The 21,132-nt window shown below is 36.3% G+C and overlaps 1 protein-coding gene across 3 annotated transcripts in view; it reads right to left on the bottom strand.

Moving 5' to 3' along the window:
• Nucleotides 1–4,366: 4,366 nt before the first annotated feature.
• The window catches only part of CNOT6L (CCR4-NOT transcription complex subunit 6 like), a 119,858-nt gene continuing 103,092 nt past the window's right edge, over nt 4,367–21,132 (bottom strand). The window contains exons 9-12 of one of the 3 annotated variants that reach the window (XM_023253021.2): nt 19,133–19,360; nt 16,776–16,978; nt 13,651–13,756; nt 11,636–11,778 (exon numbers count right to left, since the gene is read on the bottom strand). In XM_023253021.2, coding sequence (XP_023108789.2) covers nt 11,768–11,778; nt 13,651–13,756; nt 16,776–16,978; nt 19,133–19,360 — 548 coding nt within the window. In that variant the 3' untranslated portion in view covers nt 11,636–11,767. Of the gene's footprint in view, nt 11,779–11,798; nt 11,978–13,650; nt 13,757–16,775; nt 16,979–19,132; nt 19,361–21,132 lie in introns of those variants that run through there. The other 2 variants (XM_045056180.1, XM_023253020.2) reach the window with 2 other exon arrangements.

Here is a 21,132-nt window from a genome sequence, read left to right as displayed (position 1 = left end):
AGCCACTCACCCTAAGCTTCCTCTCATTCTCAACTAGCATCTCTACTGCTCTTGGTAGCTGATCTAGTAGAGTAACCTAGAACCTGGTTACCATGCCCTTTTCAGGCCATGATTCTTACACTTGTCAATTTAACAGCAAAATGGAGCAAGGAAATACCAAGAGTCACTCAAATGTTCACCTAGATGCCAAATATATTCCTCCCTGCTCCCACTGTGTAGCAGCAGCTGGACCTCTAATGCCATAGTTCTGCATGGCCCAATAGGAGGGGCCACTTGCACTCTAGTCTTGACCTGCTGCAGAGCCCTTTCCTGTTTCCTACACCAACTCATGACCAAGATTACATAGCTATTGAGTACTAACCTCTCTGAGCCTGTTTCCTCACCTGAAAAAATTAAGAGAATTACAGTACATATATTACTGGGTTGCTGTAAGATTAAATGATTTCTTATATATAAAGCATATAAATATTGCCTGGCACAAAATAAACTCTATATGAGTAAATTCTAGTTTTTATATTAATTTACATATTTTCCATGATCTACAATAAAGGGATACAAGTATATATAATATGCTTAGAAAACACAGGGGTTCTCTAAATTTATTTTAATAAGAACTTTATTGTTTGCTATTGTAACTTTAAGTACATTGCCTTGGCTTGTTTTAACAGAAGTTCAAGATCCCCAAGTCATATTTGAGGATAAAAGCTGAGCCTGAACATATGTGAGAGTTAACATCCAGGTAAGTGAACTCTGACCACGAGAGCCTAGGATCCAATGGATAAATCTCCCCTTCCACTCCTCAGATAGACACTTACAGGCGCATGTTACTTGGCTCTTCGGAGGGTTCCTGGTAGGATCAAGCCTCAGCTGCTCACAGAAGTGATCAGCTCAAGAACTCACCACTGAACTGGCTTTCCCTCTTTCCCTGTTCAACTCTTCCTAGTGTCCTCTCTTGTTTCTTAAGATCACATCCCAACATCAACTACCTGCAAGATCTTCCAGGCTGTCTTTTGGAGAAACTTAGGCCAAGACAAAAATTAACAGAGGTAGCCCAACAAGGCAAATGCTTCTGGACCTGGATCACTCTGTAGTCACTCCATTGTTGGTTGATGACCCCAGTATGCTTTCACTGGTGATAGATCTGAAGTACAGTTGGAAGAGAAGCACTGGCTACATGAGAAGCAGTAGCATTTAAATAGCATGGCACAATTTTAAGAATTGTGGGGCTGTCTTGTTCTCAAAACTGACTTCAGACATCTTGAAAAAATAAAATGACAGGCTCAGATTACCCAGCTATAACTCAAGATATGCTGTGAATCCAGGGCAGTGCTTAATAATTATTTCAGTAGCCATGGGGCAAACAGTGCTAAAAATCAGGCCCATGATTTATATAATAGTAGCAGAGCCACAATGAATATGAGCATAATCTTCAAGGTTGTCAAAGTGAAACTCAGAAACCTGGGATGGGAACATTTGGTAGAAAAGCCAGAGAAGTTCAAATTCCCAGATGTCCTTGAACCCTCAAACCCTCGCTTTGCCTGCATGACTTGCAAAGTTCTTACTTGCAGAAGGTGTCCCAAAAGACTGCTTGTCCTCCTTAAGATCCACGCATGCCTCTCCTCTTTGAACTTGAGATCAGTAACTGGTGACATCACAGCACTGCCTGAGCAGAGGTATACAACACTTAAGCCAGAAGAAACTAGCTTCCACATCCAGAGAATTCCAAGGCCTGGGCTAACATTATGACCAAGGACTAAAGAAACACATGGAAGTGGATCTTGAAAGTGTTGTATCTGAGAGACCTAAGGAAGACTGCATAAGGAACAATTTATTGGCACGGTGGCACTCTACTGTGATTCAAGATCTAAGTCTTAGCAAGAAGTCCTGGAGGCAGTCAAAACCTGCTGCTGGCATGATTCCTTGAAATTTGATGTGGCAGGTTGTGTTCCTTGGGAAGCATATTCTGAAATAGAGATTAATGTGCAATTAGTTGAAAACTCTGAGGATGGGATGGCACTTCAGAGGTGCTGAGGTGGACTAAGACTGAACCTTAATAATACTCATTAACTTCCCAGGCATTGGACATAGGCTGTCCCCAGGAAGGGGTCATTTGGGGCTCACAATGCTGGTATAGGAAATTCATCATAGGGGTGCCTGGGTGGCTCAGTCAGTTGGGCGGCCGACTTTGACTCAGGTCATGATCTCCTGGATCATGGGTTTGAGCCCCGCATCAGGCTCTGTGCTGACAGCTGGGAGCCTGGAGCCTAGTTTGGATTCTGTGGCTCCCTCTCTCTCTCTCCTCCTCCCCCACTCACACTGTCTCTCTCTCAAAAATAAATAAACATTAAAAAAAAAAAAGATACATCATATTAACATGAGAAGGTAGGGTTGCTGCTACACAATGGGAGGCAGGAATGAGCATATCTAGAATCCAAGGAATTCATGGGGCAGCTCTTGGTTCTTTCATGTGTAGGGATGACTGGGCAAACTCCATAAACATGCCCAACAAGCACAAAACATCTCATTGGGATGAAGGTCTGGATTACCAAACCTTAGAAAAGCAATCTAGACCCAATGGTGTGCTGGTGCAAAGCTGAGTGAAATCTGCAAGAGAGAAGGTGACAAATACTAATCATAGCCTCTGAGTCAGTTGCAACAATGGACTGTACCTTGTTCTCCTACTCCGTATCTTGTTGAGATGAGTGCATCGTGTCAGACTCCTCTTGTGCTCTGCCTCACATCCTCTCAGCTCATTCCTTACCCACATCATAGCTTGGCAACCAATGTCAGACAAGTTTAACAGCACTTTACCTTTTGCTTTCTGCACCGCCCCATTTATCCACTATTATATTGGATTCAGCACAACAGATGCACAAACGTAGGAAAAAGAATGAACACCCTTTTCTCATGGGAGCCCATACTCTCCTCTCCCATCCCTCATGAAGACAATTTTGAGGTGCATTCTAGTCAGCTCCCAAAGAGCCAACAGCAAGGTTACGCCCCAGTTGCCCACAGAGGTGCTCAGCTCAAAATTGTACCCTTGACTTGGTTTTCCCTATTCCATTATTCCTACCCTACTCTTTGCTGGGATCACTTCTCCAAATAAATGATCCGTATGCAAGCTGGTCTTGGTGTCTGCTTTTTGAATCATTTCATTTCTTACACCTATTTTACCAAGAAGGGTACATTTTGATCAAGGTCACATGGTGGAATGCAAGGACACTTGGTGAGTGTCTTGATTGCACTATTTTAGGAGTATCTGCTTAATAAGCCAGTGTCTCAACACCTGGTCCCTTCAAGATACACTTCAAGTGACTCTACTTTTGGAGTACTTCCTAAAGGCTGGCCAACATCAAGGCCTCTAAAAAGAGAGGGTTCTTGGGGTCAGTGACAGGCTTGTATTGGATCCTGGGTAAAAAGGACCAATTCGTAGGTACTGAGCTTTTAGCCTAGAGATTTGTCAATGTTCGCAATCTGTTCCAGGAGAATCTGCCATTATCTTCCCTAAGCCCTTGTTAAACTGGATAGCTCAGTTTGTTTCATGCTCTTCAAGAACAAAGTGGTCTCAATCACACCGTGTCTTAAAATCAATTTTCTACTGAATATCCCCATAGTTTCAAAATTACTAATTATTTCACTGTGTGCCCTTTCCCTCCCCCCTTCCAAGATTCTAAGATTTTAGATACCTTTACTATGACTAAAATACATTGATGTTTTCTGTGTCATAAAGGGAACTTAGGGAACCTGTCCAACTTTATATCCCCAAAGCAGCTTGTTCATAGTAGATACTTGAATATTTATTGAATGAGTTTACTCTGGGTCTTGAGAGGTCCACCTATTAATTGTGGTTTATGTTAGTAACTGGGCAGATCTGATGACTGTAGATCAGGATGGGCTAGCTCATACTGCAATAACAAAACTTCAGTTTGTGAAGACATTGAGATTTGGCAGTTCTCACTCAACCTACATGCTCTGTGCATGGCGGCAGGGGAGCTCTGCTCATCAAAGTCACTCAAGGATCTAGGATGGGAAGGTGGATCTCAACTCAGGCTTCCACATTATCACCAAGACAAGAGAAGGGAATATAGCAAATTGCACACTGGGTCTTAAAGCTTCACTCAGAAGGGACACATGTCCCTCTCTGCTCAGATTTCTTCAGCCAAAGCAAGTCATAAATATAGCTAACTTCCAAATCTATTCTAAACAAAGTATTAAGCAGTTTGTCAGAGAAAAAAAAATGTAGCATAAATTTGTAATTTTTTGCCTGAATTACCTTGGCTTCCTACTTCAACTTTCCAAGAGATATACTCACCTAAAAGCAGACACATACTGCACAGATAAAGAGTAAAAAACCAAGACAAAGGTATGCAGTTGCAAAATGGCCATTTATTGCCTACAGGGGAAGGAAAGGGAGGGAGAGAAGAGGAAGTACACAGGTGCAAGGAAACAAGCATATATTTAGCCCTATACATCATGTGTGAGCAGTACCCAATCTCCAAAATGGAAAAAAGTATTTTGTCATCTGACATAGTAGTTAAGGTTCTTAAGCACCTCCCTTCTGAGCTGCCACAAGATTTAAAAGGCAGGACTGCTTTGTTTAATCAATGTTCACATTAACGAAAAAATACTACCACCCAACTGTGTCCTTATACACGCACATTTGTACAGTGTCTATTGTGGAAAAACATCTCAGCTGAGCAGTTTGGTCAAGTTTCAGACCTCATCAACTGTTTAACTGTAATAAATAGAAAAATAAAGCAGCTGGTGATTTTGTCAGAGAGAATGTGTTCAATAAGAAAGAACCACTTTCTCAAGGATGACAGAGTGTTAAATGATTAGAACACCACAGAACCAGTCTATTAAACATTAAACACTACTAGCTACAATTACATGGCACTTCATTAAATCTTCGAAAGAAAGAAAGAAAGAAAGAAAGAAAGAAAGAAAGAAAGAAAGAAAGAAAGAAAGAAAGAAAGAAAGAAAGAAAGAAAGAAAAGAAAAAAAAGAACAAAGAAAAGAAAAAAGAAAGATCTTAGATTTTAAACTGATTATTGGAACACAGTAACAAATTGATTTAGTGCTTGGCATTTTCTTAGGACAAAAGCAAAGTAAATATACAACCTAAAACAGGAGAATTTGTTTTGGGACATCAATAGAAACTACTATGTATTCAAGGGAAAAATTACCAAAATATCTTGCTCAGTTTTAAACTCAAGTGCTTTTCTTTCCAACCATTAAATTTGCTACAAAAACACTTTATAGGCCACATAATTACTCAAATTTATGCAAAATAATATATTAGTTTAATGCCAAATAATGAGAATAAATGAATCCTTCCCTATTCAAATGGTAAATTGAGTTGAAGAGTAGATCGTCTCGTGGACAATTAGTTGGCACTTGTTTTATGGTTGAAAGAAATCACAAAAGAAGATATAAATTAACCTATAGTGAATATGACCAACACCCTGGCCTTTCCGAAAGAGAAGGTACAAACATGCTTTCTCTTTAAAAAAAAAAAAATCTCCCTCCATACCACCCCATCCAGAGGTAAAAAAGCCAAATTTGAAACGTTCATCCTCCTCAAAATATTCCAAGTACTCCAATGAACTCTATTCCTCAACTTCTCCTAGATGAAAGAATTGCTTGCATTTGGACAACTGTACGAATGCCCATAGTGCACTTCTCAGTGCTGCTGGTGTTTAAGAAATTTGCCACTCACAACACTGAACAATTCCAGATCCAGTGCGCAGTAATACAGCCATCCAAACTCCTCCCCCCCAAAAAAAGTTGGCAGAGCACCGCTCAGGAATTTCATAGGTAAGGGAATATATTTTTAGCAAGTTAAGCACAGAGAAAGAACAGTACAGCTTCTTAATACATACACACCCAGACTACTGCATCACTTATTGTATCAACACTGAAACAAGTAGCAGGAAACTAAGCCTGTTAAGAAGCAAAGCCATTGTTTGACACATCAACGCTGAGCCAATTGTGTGAGTTTTAAGATAACTAATTCAACAAATGTGGTACATATAACCACTGATAGTTTGAAAGGAAATACAGTCATAGGTCAGTAACTAGAAATGAACACAAAACTGAAATGAGCAAGAAAGGACCACTTCTAAAAGTTACCATGATTCTTATGCCTTTAGAATTAAAAGTGACACACATACAAGTAGGGAAATTATCTAAATCTGGGGAGATTATAAGAAAAATAACTACTAATAGGTGCCAAACTATGCCTTCTCAAAGTTTCTGAAAGCTGAATGTACCAAGCTACTATGCCAAAAGAGTCATATCACTTGGCATTTACATACCTTTTTCAAAATATGATTTATTTCTGATAACACAATTTCTAATTTCAGTACAATGCTACTGAATTTATAGTAAGTGCCATAAAAAATGAACATTTAATAGGCAGAAATGTCCTTATTTCATATGCTTTGAAAGTAAAATCTATTTTACTTAAAAACATTCCATTACTTCAATGTCATAATATACATCGAATAAAACCTCAACATGCCTGTTTTCCTTTGGTTCCAAGAATAACCCAAACAAACCTACGCCAAAAGAAATTACTAAGTAGGTTAACAAAGCTTGCTTTTCCTAGTATCTCCCTATTTCTTGCTGTAGGGCTTATGTAATTCAACAGAGAACCTTACATAAAGAATGTATTTGGTTAAAACAAGAAATATGCATGCTCTCCCTTACCACCTTCCTGAAAAAAAAACTTTTTTTCTTTTCGTGGCTCGTATTCAGAACACCCTGCAGTGAAGTGCTTCCTTTTTTCTTCTTACCCTTAAACTTTAAGATGACGCTTATACAACAGAGATATCCAAATCGTTCTGTAAAATGAAAGATGCTTTTGGCATCCTGTTCTTAAACAGATTACAACTTTGGTAAATAAGCCAGGTTAAAGGTGTACTAATTTACTTGGATTTGAAATTGATGATCATGATGCCATAAAAAAATTAAAATCACTCAAAGCAATCGTAACTACAAAAGTTCTCTCAGTCTACAAATTGAAAACTTTATTTGAAGTTCCTGGCTTAGAAAAATACTCTGATTTTCCTAATTTGTCTACCTAGAATTCTCACAGTTCTATAAACATGATACAATTCAGAAGGAAAAGATTAAACAAATCTACATATTAGAAAGTTGATTTTTGTTTAAAGGGGAGGGCAGGTAGGAGAGAAAGAGAATACCTTATAAATGTGAGAATTCACATTTCTGTCAAAAAGTATATTTGAATGCTATTTTTAAAACGTGCCATAAAGTCATTGCTTGCTATATAACCATTATTCTATGGCCTGCCAAATGTATCAGAAATTGATTATGTTTTCTGTGGCCAAAGCTACTGATCAGTCAGTGCATTTTACAAAGCTATTAAAATCTCTCAGAATAGAAGACTTAGAAACAAGTAAGTACTGTAAGTACTGGGACACAGCCAATTCGCTAGAAAATCTAGCCCTATATTAGGAATGAAAACAATATGCCTCTGATTCCATCAAAGAACACATTTAACCTATTTTGTCTTGTGCTATTCTACTTCTTGCTATTTGATTTGAAAGTATAGATGGCATTTGTGATTTTTAGAAACTCTTGGGAATACAAATGCAAACTTAATTTTTCACCCACTTAATAGATAATTAGAAGATACAATTTTTAAATGGAACATAGTTATGTTTGCCCATGTTCCAGTTTTAATGTGCCACATCCTCAATTCTAATACAACCCACCGTAGAATCAAGTGATATGAGCCTTAGATATCTTTCAACTTTCTCCCATCTCTGTGTTTCAATACATAACTGTAACATACCAAATAAGAGGGACAAAGAAGAACGAAGCTTTATACTTCTGCAAACTATAACAGTAAAACACAGTGGCTTCTTTAATACATTCACACAGGATGCTTATTAGTAAAATTAAATATCTGCCTATGAATATTGAAAAGTAATTTGAAAAGAAAGAGCTTGGAACAAGGCAAATGGGAGGAAGGGGGGGGAAGCTGGTCTCAGAACCCATTGTGCCATTACCTGACTTTAACATGTGATATTCAAACGAACGTTCACACGCCTTACATCAAAGAAATGAAACAAAAATATTCAGCTACGTTGTACAAAATTTTTTTTACATAAAACATCATAAATCTCGAACAGATTTACTATATCTGAATTCTAAAAAGTTGCCTATAGAATGGTGCTGGGATTCTGTTCTCTGCTTGCTTTTAGGCAGTGCTGTTGCTTAAAAGTTGACACCAGGCACAATATTTTAAAACAAAGTCAACAAGCAAGGAGCAGTAAGTGGATTTGAGCCTTTCTCAGATGTCAGTCCTGAGGATGCTGCAATATTCCCCATCGAAATGTGTAAAGCTATGAGGCGGATACTGATGCCTGAGAGAGTGGGTGACTTGACATGCACTTGTAGGACTGTTGTAATAGCAAACAGTGCAGTTTTCCCTTCCTCAAACACTGTTTCAATAAATTTAAAGAACACTCCAGTTCTTACACAAAGATCAGAAATCATATTTAACAGTTTAAAAAAAAACACAACACATTATCACAACCTAAAAATGCCCAAATTTTCTCTTAACTTCACATAAAATATGCAGCAGCCCCATGGCATAAAGCTTATTAAACTTATTCTGAGAACTAGAAAGTATATAAGCATAAATATTTTACTTTCATTGAATATATACCCTATGTCATTCACCTCTTCCTTTTGGCTTCTCACTGCCAAAGTTCCAAATGGCATGCGTTTTAACAAGACAATACTGAGGAGAGCAGCATTTCTGATCATCTGAATTGGCAGCTCAAAACAGATACCACTCCTTTTACAAAGGGAACAAAGGGTGAAAGTGTGTGAAATCTGGGCAGTGGGCTAAAGGGAAACCGTGCACATGAAATTTGGGTTACCATGCCCCAAGTGTGTGTGCCACCCAAAACATAACACAATTACCTACTTCAACAGAGCTACTACCAACATTTACTAAAACCACATTAAAAATACACAGGATAATGAATGGTTTGAAAGAGTGCATTTGGAAGCAGAGAGAACCCAATTACACACCTTCCTGCAACAGAGTGCCTCGATCATACACAAAATAAACTTAAGCTGTTTACAATGTTTCCCAATTTTTTTTATTTTTTCCCTCTACATTTAACTATTAAAAAAGTTTTTTTTTTATTAATAAATGGGCTCCTCTGTGGTTCATATACAATCATAAGTGAACTTTAAATTCCATTTTATACAAACATCTCAAAAAATATCGGGAGTGAAGTATGGTAGGAAATATTGCTCACATTGCTAATTAACATGCGTATATGAAAGGAGGAAAATGTTTTGTTAGTGCATATACCTCCAGAGCAGAAAATCCACCCAAAACAAAAGATTTAAAATAAAACATACAGTAGCTGATTACAAAAAAAGGTAATGTCCACAAAATTAAGTTTTTCATGCTATTCTACTTTCCAGTACTATGGTTCAGGTAATCAATTTGCATGGCTAGATGTTGAATGTTTGAGGTATATAAGAAGGGATACCTGCACATTGAGGAAAATCTGTCACCTTAAGGGTTGTTTCTTTGTTTGTTTGTTTATTCTGGTACTTTACCATTTTTAAAAGAATATTTTATTTACATCAAACTTCACTCAACTACAATTACATTCCAATTATAAAAGATGACAAACAACGCCTCTATCACTAGGCACTTTTAAAAGGGAGTTTAGGCTTTACAGAACCCTTCTGATGCGATCCCATATACGACATTACATCATCCCACCACCCTCGTCCCACTAAAATTACCCTTCAGGGGAAATATTATATAGCCTGATTAATTTACTATGGAAGAAATTAGTATAAAATGACCAAAGGAAATGCATCATTTAAGACTAATAAAACAGCCTACGATGTCAGGTTTGAAAGAGGAGACAAATTGTATATATTTAAAACTAATTAAATAATTTAAATTTGACCTGTACTTTATATATTAGTGAGACACAAATATAGGCTATTTTCTTTTAAAATTTCATTCACATAATGGAAAATTTCTTGTTTATTAAAAATATCACATTTTGAGACTAGAAACAGTAAAGTGCATGAAAAGTTTAAAATATAAATTTCAGAAAACTCTTATAGCAGCAAAAAAGCAGAATAAAGAAAAACTTAAAAACACAGACACAACCTTTTCCTGTTACTGTGCCATAATTAACATCAAGTAGCCAACCAATTTTTTCCCCCAGAAAACGGTTATTTCGTTCACTGCCTCTTGAGTCACAGATTTTCAACTGGCCCCTCCTGGGCAAAAAAAGGATTCCAAAGTTTCTAAAGAGCATCAACAGTTGGGAATAAACCAGTAGCTTCTTAATTCAACCCTGACAGACAACAGAAACAAAGATTAAAAGCATATAATGGCCATTTGGCAACTAGAGTCAGGAAAAATGATCTGAGGTTTTCAACTACTCCCTGTTCTCTCTCCCTCCAAAATCTTCCACCTCAAAAAGCCAAAACCAGCAGACACTTGCCCTACTTTGGGAAACACATGAAATATTTGTATCACTTTTCCCTTTTAAAACTTTGATCAGGGTCTTTTCATTCAGCAGTTGTTCTGGGTTTTTTTGTTTGTTTTTTTTAACATTTGACTATAACTGCAAAAATCGTACAGATCATATAATATCTGTTTCTTTAGCACAACCAGGCAGAAAAAGGTGGATGGGAATAATTAAAAATACTGGACACTAATTTTGTGGGCATCCTAAATGTAAAAAAATTCTATTTTCAAGATGTGTGGCAGTAGAAATTACCCACTGTTCCCCAATAAATAAACTGGAGAGAAAGGCTTAAAATTAATACTTCTAATGAGGTTACAACTAATAGAGGAACAAAATACAGAGTGATTCTTCAAAACAAAACAAAAAAATAACCAGCACTTGCCCAACTGTCATGTACTGTTAAATGCTTGATTTTGAAAGCATATTGTGCAACCACCTTTAATTTCTCAATTTTTCTTATTATGGTTAAAGGCTATATCATCGTTTATGTACAGATCTAGCAAATTTAAGTGCTTTGTTAATGTGCAAAAGACTTGGGGAGTCAAAAACCAGTTTGTTATAATGGAAAACAGAAATCCAAGAAATTTTTCCTGCAAGGCATGCCATCATTCCGTTTAAAATGTTGTATTTATAGTTCTTTTTAATTGCCTTTTACAAAAATGGTTGATTTGAAACCATTCAAAAGAAAGTATTTGTTTTGGAAAAACAAATACACTTGTTGGGCCTTGAATTGGTGATTTATTAATTACAAATGCTGACTCTAAGATAATATGAAAAAGGTCCAATTTAAAAACATGTTAAATTAAAAATTTGGAAAGTAATACTTTGGTTCCAGCCCTAGTGCCAAATGATACCAATATGCACAAAAATGTACAAAATCTTAGAGCAAACACATAATGAAAGGAACCTGAAGAAGCAGCTTAAGGATGGCCATACTTCACTCCTACATACTTTGATTTACAACTGTACAGGTCCATAGCAACAGATCCCCCCGTCTTTGCGGGGCAGTACTCCACTACCTCCGATTAGGCAAGTGAACACCATTGACAAGAGGCAGAAGTGGAGGGTGGAGTTCAAGTTGTGTTAACAGTGAGAAGTGGTCTGAAGGGATGTGAGGGTGTGGACACCCAGTGATGTTGTTCTCAACCAGCCATTGAGGATCTAAAGGCCCCAGGACACCAAGCACGTTCATATGAGTCTTGGAATAGAAAATGTAGTCAATCACGCCCTGGAAAGAGATTGGGGATTGAGAAAAAAGAAAAAAAATATGCTTAGAAAAAAAAGAGTAACTCAAGATATATAAAAAACAATCCATAATTTGTAAAAGCCAAATACCTGAGTAACTTGTACTTGTAGTACCTGTTGTCTTGACAATGGGGTCATGTAAGGCTCAAGTCTTCAGTGGGTAGGACATGAAATAAAGACGGCTAAATAGGGAAATACAGGGCCCTAATGGAGTCATAAAGCCTTGCATTTGTGCATAAGTGGTAAGCAAACTGAGAAGCTAAACACACCAAATTGTGTCTAGGCATCTTTAAAAATGTCTTGCTTAGGTTAGTGAAATTAAATCCATCAGTATAAACATTATGGGAACTACACTAAATCATTTACAATAAGCTGTTTTAATATAAATGCATAATGAAAAGGTAGGACTCAAATTAATTCTTTTAATGTTAATTGGCATTATTTTCCATTATCTACACATCAAGATATCCAAACACACAAAGCCATGGTAAAACATGTTTTCAGATTTGCCAGTTCTAGTTCAGCTTTCCCAGATATGCTACATACTTACAAAATACTACCTACAGTTAACGTTTCTAATGTGTTCTTTAGAATACTCATTTTCACAACTATAAATATACTGTAAATTTTGGATTCCTTAGCAAAAAATATTCAGCAGGGCCCTATATATTTATATCAGTTTTGTCTCTGAGAACTAGATGATTTATTTGGTTTGTCTGATCATTAAGCTTTAAAACTGAAGTGCTTTTTATTGCCCCAGGCTGTGGAGACAAGACAGTAAAGTCAAATTTCTTCCTATCCACATCAAGAGAGCCTGAGCCCAAGTATGAAGAAATATTTCCAGATCTGGAAGTATCTACTTACAAATGCTATACATAATGAGTTCCAGCAATATTTTAAATGGTTATTACAGTGAAATGGGCTACTTAAGAAAAAAAAGAAGAAAGAAAGAAAAAACTTTTGGTGAAAAAATTTATTATGAAATTTGGAAATAATTACCTCAGATTGATTTTGACATGACCATGACCAAATTAAGGAGATAGTTCTTTTGAGGAAGAGGGCTTTGCTGAACATTTACAAACCTTAACCTTGCCACAAATTAAGGTACCTACTTGAATCCAAGGATTTTTTGCCACTAACACTCCAAGTCGAATAGTTAAGAAATTATGTGAGTACAAGGTATTATCCTTTCATTTTGGCTAATGCCTAATTTTGCAGTGGCATTTTAGAAAAAAGGTTAACAAGGGTCAGGGTAGATTTACTAGCATTTATGAGACCATCCTTTCCTTCAACTATAAACTAAACACAAATGAAATATTCTGTCACTTATGTTCCATAAACCTCCCACATCACTTTATTAGAGTGTCATTATGCACATCAGCTGCTAGACTTGCAGAATCCTTTGCAAACATAGGCCCCAAGAAAGATGTTAAACACTCCAGAAAGTCAGATGCATTTAATTGGAGGTATCACTTGTACCTATTTTCTTAGTTTGAAACATCCAGAGGAAAAGTTCTTATCAAAACCCTTATTAGCAAGATCATATCTACAAACTCACCCAAATATTTGTACATATGTATGCACATTTACACATTGTTATATCTACAAAGTAGGTTACTAAACTAATGATTTTTAACCTTTTTTTGACTCAAACTTGTTTTTAAAAAAGGCTACAATGTGGGAAAACAGTCTGTATTAGGAAAAACTATAGTAAGTCTATAAAACTATATTTGGAAAAAAAGTAAAAATGATGAAAATAATTTATGAGCTACCATTATGCTAAGTATTGTCTTATAAAAGAGAAAATCGTATATTATAAATTTCATAATGTAACAGAGAAAGACTTCAGACTTACTACTTGACAAAATATGAAAATTGTCCTTCCTCTTTTCATTAACTGGTTCAGGCACACCCTTAGATTGATGGGGAAAGAGCAGCAGCAGTAGAAAGTCTGAATTAAGCTGTTAATTCAATGAATCTGGTGTTATGGTCTGAATGTTTCTGTTCCCCCCAAATTCACAAAAATCCTAACTCCTAACGTGATGGCAGTAAGAGGTACAAACTTTAGGGAGGTAATTAGGTCATGAAGGTGGTACTCTCATTAATGGGATTAGTTGCTCTATAAAAAGAGACCCCAGAGAGAGCTCTTTCAGCCTCTCTGTCATGTGAGGATATAAGAAAACAGCTGTCTGCAACCTGGAAAAGGGCTCTCATCTGAACCCAACCATGCCAGTACCCTGATCTTACACGTCCAGTCTAAGTCACACAGTCTGTGGTGCGTATTGTTAGCTATCACTAAGACACCTGTTCTACAAGTAATTTTCCTAACTGCTTACCCACCCTTTGGTATGTTCCAAGTAAGTTCTAGATTAAATGAATCTGAGTTCTAAATATCACTTTTCTACATTTCTAACTTCATCAAGGACCAAGAAAGTAAACAGATACTAAGCCAAGTAAAAAATAATGATAATAACAACAATCCACTGATGGGATGACAGAATACTGTATTTGGATCTGTATGTAATACTAATTACATAACATTTTTATATTTGATATTACCTATTTTTACTGACTGCCTTTAATACTGGGATGGTATAAAATGCTTTGTATAAAATTGAAACATTCATTGTTACTTGGATAAAAGCTTCATTCTCTGTTAGGAATGCCCTTACAGTTTGTTCTCTGGTCATCCTATCCCACCCCCTCATCCCATCCATTGATCTACCCAACCAGCCAGAATATTTATCTTCCCATACATGCCTGTCTCTCAGAGATTTATAACTGTCCTTCCATCTCATCCTATCCTACATATTCAAACATCAAACACTCTGAGTAATGTACCTTTGGTTCTTTACCTGTACGTCTTTGGACAGTGCAAATGGTTCAATAAGATTTTTTTAATTTTTTTTTTACATTTATTTATTTTTGAGACAGAGAGAGACAGAGCATGAACGGGGGAGGGTCAGAGAGAGAGGGAGACACAGAATCTGAAACAGGCTCCAGGCTCTGAGCGGTCAGCACAGAGCCCAACGCGGGCTCGAACTCACGGACCGCGAGATGGTGACCTGAGCCGAAGTTGAACGCTTAACCGGCTGAGCCACCCAGGCGCCCCAATAAGATTTTTGCTACAATTATTAAAAACATAAAATCTTTTGAAGAAATATCAACAAAGGATTTTAAAACAATTCAGAAGATTAAGAAAGATGGCTTAGTTTAATAACCCAAATTTTCACTTTGTGGACAAGGAAAAAATAACTTCTATCAAAGCCTAGATGACTTAGAAATGATTTGGTCTTTTTAACCACACACTTGCCAAAACAAGCTGTAGAATTATTAAACACTTATTTTAGGGAACTTTAATTTAGGTTTTCTGGCTTGTGCTGGCAGAGATGTATCATATATCAATACAGTCAAAAAGATGACAATTAACTTATAACAAACTGTGTATCATTAAATCTGGAGGTTTCCTTTAAGCTTATGGAAGACCAGCGGTGTGCTATAGTAGGCTAGTTCCCGCTTTCTTAGTGCTTCATCTGAACTCTGAATTCAATGGTATTATTTGGGAGCTTGAAATCTACCATAGTGGGAATACTTACACCACAGAAATCAACAAACACCACAAGTTAGGGCTTCTAATTTACAGAAATCTGGTTATTAAATATCTACCAGCACATTACTGCATATGAGTGATTTGAACAAAAGCAACTATCGCTAGAGATAGTATTATCTGCTCTAACATAAAAATACTAAAATTAGATCCACTTTCTTCTAAGCAATTTTTGTCTCCACTTCATGATTACAAAAGCTGACTAATACCATCAGCACACAAATTTCCTTTCTTCTTCCTACTATTTGTTCCTTAGAAAGGGGCTAACAAGCACTGAAAATATAAAAAAAAGTTATTGGAGGTGTGAAGAGCCCATTCTGAAAATTTCCTTTGGTATTTTTATTATATTCCCTCTAGGCTTCTTATACCAAACGACTTTCTAAAATCTGCATTTTTTTCAGGATAGTATAAGATTTTGGTATAGATGGCCTGAAATGCCAGAAAGTCAAACAATAAAACAGCTACAGGCAGTGATCAAATAAATTGGCAAAGGGAAAGTAAACCTGATTACAGAAAACCACTACAATCAATCGTTTTCTAAAGAACAATTTGTCTTGTACAATGGGCCCTCTAAATTTTTTTTTTCTTATTTTGCAAAGGTATCTTTCTTTTGTTCTCCTGCCTGGGAATGTAATAGTTTGACTACATGGATATATATCAGACCCTAAGTACAACCCTCTGTAACCTCATCTTCCAAAGAAACTTGGAAAATTTAAAGGTAACCAAGACATCGAAGGAATGTACTAAGGAATTTTTAAGAGAATATTATATATTCATTCAAGATGAACTTAACTAATCAGGATGCTTAATATTTAGATTCTTACTGAAATTTAAGGATGGTATAGACAGGTGAAGATTAACGATATTAAAAAATATAACATGCTTTGGGGCGCCTGAGTGGCTCAGTTGGTTAAGCATCTGACTTCAGCTCACAGGTCATCACCTCATGGTCCATGAGTTCAAGCACATCCGGCTCTGTGCTGACAGCTCAGAGCCTGGAGCCTGCTTCAGATTCTGTGTCTCCGTCTCTCTCTGTCCCTCCCCTGCTCTCAAACAAACCTAAGAAAATTTTTTTTTTAAACAAAGTGCTTTTAACGGTGCCTGGCACAAAGTAAGCATTTTGGAAGTTTTTGCTATTTATCAATATTACTTGAAATTTGAAAAAAATCAGGGTTCAAAAAATTCTCAAGTCAGCAATAACAACAACAACAAAAAATAACAAACCTCCTTACATTTAGGGACAAAGTTAGCCAAGACAGAGAATATAAAAACCCCTGAATATTATACAATTAGGCATATAATAATATAGACCTTCCTTGCCCTATGTTTGTATTTGAAATAATTTCTATACCAGCTCAGAGGCAGTCACTCACTTTGAAATCAAAGGTGTAATTGGTGTAAGGCATCAAGTTATTTTCATAGGCGCTCTTCAGTTGGAAGCCATGTGTGATTCTCCCTTCTGAGCTTCCATTCTTTCCATTGCAGCTGAAGTTCATAAGACACTCATTGTACCTTAGTTCCTTGAAGTCTTTATGGTTGTCAGCTACTCCTCCATTGCTTAAATATTCCACGACACCTAGCAGAATAAAGAAGGAAGAAATACTATCATTTAGCATTTAGACGTTATGTAAGACTTTGTGACCAAAATTTTGTGGTCAGGTGGATGTACCAGGTTCAGAGTGGTTTTATTAGGTTGACCCATATGCAACTGCCTTTTTGTGACAGTTCAAAACAAAACAAAACAAGAAACAATAAAATAAACAAACACCAACAAGTTCTTATGGTTAAATCAAACTGAAGGGTATTTGCCTACTTCGGAGCAAAGCATCAGGGTCACCCAGAAATATCTTCAGTTTTCTTAATGGTACTTCAAGCTAAAGATGATTCCTGGGCCCAAGGTGGCATTCACTAGGAAGGTTTTGACTCTGAAGGCTTTTAAAATATTATCCTAAACCACTACTTCTTTAGTATTTAACTGTTCCATGCAATCAACTTTCGGAGTATGTAAAATATAGCATACATAATAAAAAATCATTTATAACAAAAATAGATCTTGCATCTTCAACATTTCAATATTTATAGTTTCAGCTATGAAATATTCTTTATTTTGAGCTACAGGGAGTTCTTTCAGTCTGATACTATAAAGAACATCATATACTCCAGATATACTACTTGGTCAAAAATATTAGATGTGTCTAAAAAACTAAAGAGAGTAGAAGCTTTCAAAAATACATTGCTTCCATTTAATAAGTAAAATGAAAAATATATCACAACCCTAATGATGATGATCAGTGAACACGGTCAGCCATCTCTTTCTATTTGTGATCAGGAATGATAACAACATATAATGAATAAATGATGAAACACAGTATCAGTACTGTGAAGAGGTGAAAAGGAGTGATCATTTATCTAGCATTTATTACACGCCAGGCACTGCTTTATACACTTAAACCTCACAAGCAGCTTTATGCGGTGGATAAAATTATTACCCTCTTATTTAAAAATAAAGAACTTAGTCATAGATTGCACTTCTAAGTGGTAGAACTGAATCCAACTCTGACAGTCTGGCTCCAGAATCAGCTCATCGTGCTGTGCTTTCAAATGACAGCTCACTGGCTTAACCGAGATGGGAGAAACTTATACTTGAGAGCATTTCAACTTAAAAAAACAGAACTTAGAAAAGAAGGCATGGTTAAGGTGTCAATTGGGTTAGGGGCTAAAGACAAACATTTGTAAGAGGATGATTTCAGCATTTATTTACTAAGGAAAAAAGTAGATATTTTCTAGATTTGTGACTTTTATGAATTTCCAATTGCAAGCATTTGGGTTTTTTCACATTTATTGTTGAGGGATTATCTAAACAATTTAAAATACCTTACTGAAAATGTATAAAATTTAGAATATGCTTCAGTAATAGCAAAATAGTAATAACTGAACATTTTACATTTGAACTTGAATATCTAAAATGCAGAACTAGTTTTTTGCAAAGATCTAAAATTAGTTAGGACATAAAGTAGTTTAGTGGAGCTCAAGAAGTAATGTCAAATCCAAGAAGAATGTTGGTCAGTCTTCTGCACCTATTATCAGCATTCATATCTCACTTAATGAATTCACTAAAATGTGGCCAACCTTACTAAACTTAGATAGCTCCTGCTGCTGAATATTTCCTGGTTGCCTCTTCCCCATTACACTCTGTGCTCCAGGAGGCTGATTTTTACTTGCAACAACTACAAACCCCCTCCAACTCTAGCTTCTAGCTGCATTTGGTCAATGGGCAGCACTGGCAGGAGAGTAGAGTGAGGTAGGGATATATATTTCCCCCTGACTCATTTTCTGTTGATGCCAGAGATTGACAGCATCAGTTATAATTTAAAGCCATTGCTCCTACTACATAACCCTCTCCTTAGAACTACATTTTCCAAGTTGTGACAGCAGTTCCCACCACTTTCCAAACCTTTAGGTGAAGGTGTGGTAAAGGGCCTCAAATTCCCCAAGTGGTAGAGTACTGCATCGCCCATGGTTTTGTGTCCCTTAACCCTGTACACATCTTTAGAAATAGCTTCTTTACTAAACTCTCAATTAACCCCATGCCCTATCTTCCCAGGAGTCTTATTAATACACTCTCTAATTTAGCAGAGAAATTCTCCACTCAAAAGTTGGGAGGTGGCTGGTCCTCCAAAGAGAAGTTAGAGTAAAACTGAAAGCAATGAGGAAATGATGTTATAAATACCTGAATCTGGCAATGAGTTAAGATCTGCACATAGCACCAGCGGGATGGAATTAGGATCTGCAGTTGGGCTGCCAGGCCTACTAGAGGCTTTCTCCAGAATGTTTTTAACCTCTGAGACAAACATCATGGTCTGGATAAGTTTCACATCAGAATACTCTGGGTCCCAATGCATGTGGGCATTTGCCACTATAAGCAGCTGTTTGTCTGCAGCATGAATAGGCTTCATACCTAAATTTAAACATTAGAAAAAGGAGGAGAAGATTGTTTTATGTACCAAAAGAGCAGCATCTTAAGGTTTTCTCCCTCAAATCCACAGCCTCTTATTTTTTTCCCCATTAATGTATATCTTCCCCTTTATCTCAAAATGTAGTTTTTAGAAGCTGATGTGCTAAGATTCTGGTAATCCCTACATAGGAATTACTCCTCTAGATCAGGGTAGACAAGCTGCAGCCATGGGCTAAATCTGGCCCACCACCTGTTTTTATACAGCCTGTATGAGCTAAGCCTGGTTTTACATTTTTAAAAATTTCTACAAAAATTTCTTGGAAAGACTGTGACAGAGACTACATGTAGTCCAAATATTAATTATCTGGCCCTTTACAGAAAAAGTTTGCCAACTTCTGCTCTATATGCCCAAGTTAAGAATTGTATCATGATATAATCAATATTTGATTCTAGTACTTCATTTGATGAGTTCTTGCTGTAAAGAAGTACTTTAAATATCTCTGTCATTTAAAGATCACAATTACCTAATGAGGCAGCTTTTCAGTTATTTGAATGACCTAAACCTTAAATTTAAATTCTTCCCACTGTCCAGTACTCATTCACCACGCATTCCCTGAGCACATCAGTGATAGGTCATAATAAAAGGCAGTAACACCATATATATATATCATACAAATTACATAAGGAAGGAAGTTTCCTACCAAAACAAATTCATATCACACACCCAAATAAATTTTAAAAAGGAGACTTAGAGAATAATGTGCTTTCAAAATCTGGACACTTGGGTTTTTGACTTGGTTTTTTTTTTTTTTTTTTTACTGTTTACTTTGGCGTTGGGCCAGTCACGTAACTTTTTTGGTACTCAGGTTCATTTGGAAAGTGAGATATTCAACCAGAAAACTTTAAGGTTCTTCCCCGCCACCTAAAATTTTTTAAATGTTGTCAAAGCATTAGCTTTTGAAATGGGAGACAAGATAGATAATACATTAAAAACTGTGAAAATTAAACTCAGTTAACATTCATAAACAGCAGTTAATAAAGACATCCATAAAATATTTAAAACACAAAGCTCAATTTGTGTGACATGATGCATTTAAATATAACTATACACATACAGTCTCTATGTAGTAATGAGTAAAGAAATTAACAAGAGAGTATGAATGAGATATGGAACTTTTCACTTTATATATTTTTATACTAATGTAATATTAGTCAACATGCAAAATTAATTTTTCTATTAAAATTTCTATATTACTACCCTATGATACAGCAGTTACACTACTCAGCCATCAAAAAATGAAATCTTGCCATCTGAAATGACATGGATGGAACTAGAGAGTATTATGCTAAGTGAAATAAGTCAATCAGAGAAAGACAAACACCAAATTTAAGAAACCAAAGAGATGAATACAGGCGGGGGTCGGGGGGCAAACCATAAAAAAGACTCTTAAATAAAGAGAACAACCTGAGGATTGCTAGAAGGGAGATAGGGGGATGGGTTAAATGGGTGATGGGTATTAAGGAGGGCGATTATCGTGATGAGAAGTAGGTGTTATATGTAAGTGCTGAACCATTTAATTCTATACCTGAAACTAACATTACACTGTATGTTAACTAACTGGAATTTAAATAAAAACTTGAAACTACGAAAAAAAATTCTATACAAATGTCTCTTAAATTTTTCTATTGAAAATATAAACTCTGCAGAAAAAGACCTAACTTTCTAGTCTACTATTTTGATAGTTTCCTTTCACCTTACACCAAGGTATAATTAT

This window comes from Felis catus, chromosome B1, assembly GCF_018350175.1.
Source record: "Felis catus isolate Fca126 chromosome B1, F.catus_Fca126_mat1.0, whole genome shotgun sequence".
Taxonomy (NCBI): domain Eukaryota; kingdom Metazoa; phylum Chordata; class Mammalia; order Carnivora; family Felidae; genus Felis; species Felis catus.
This window is presented reverse-complemented; position numbering and strand designations above follow the sequence as displayed.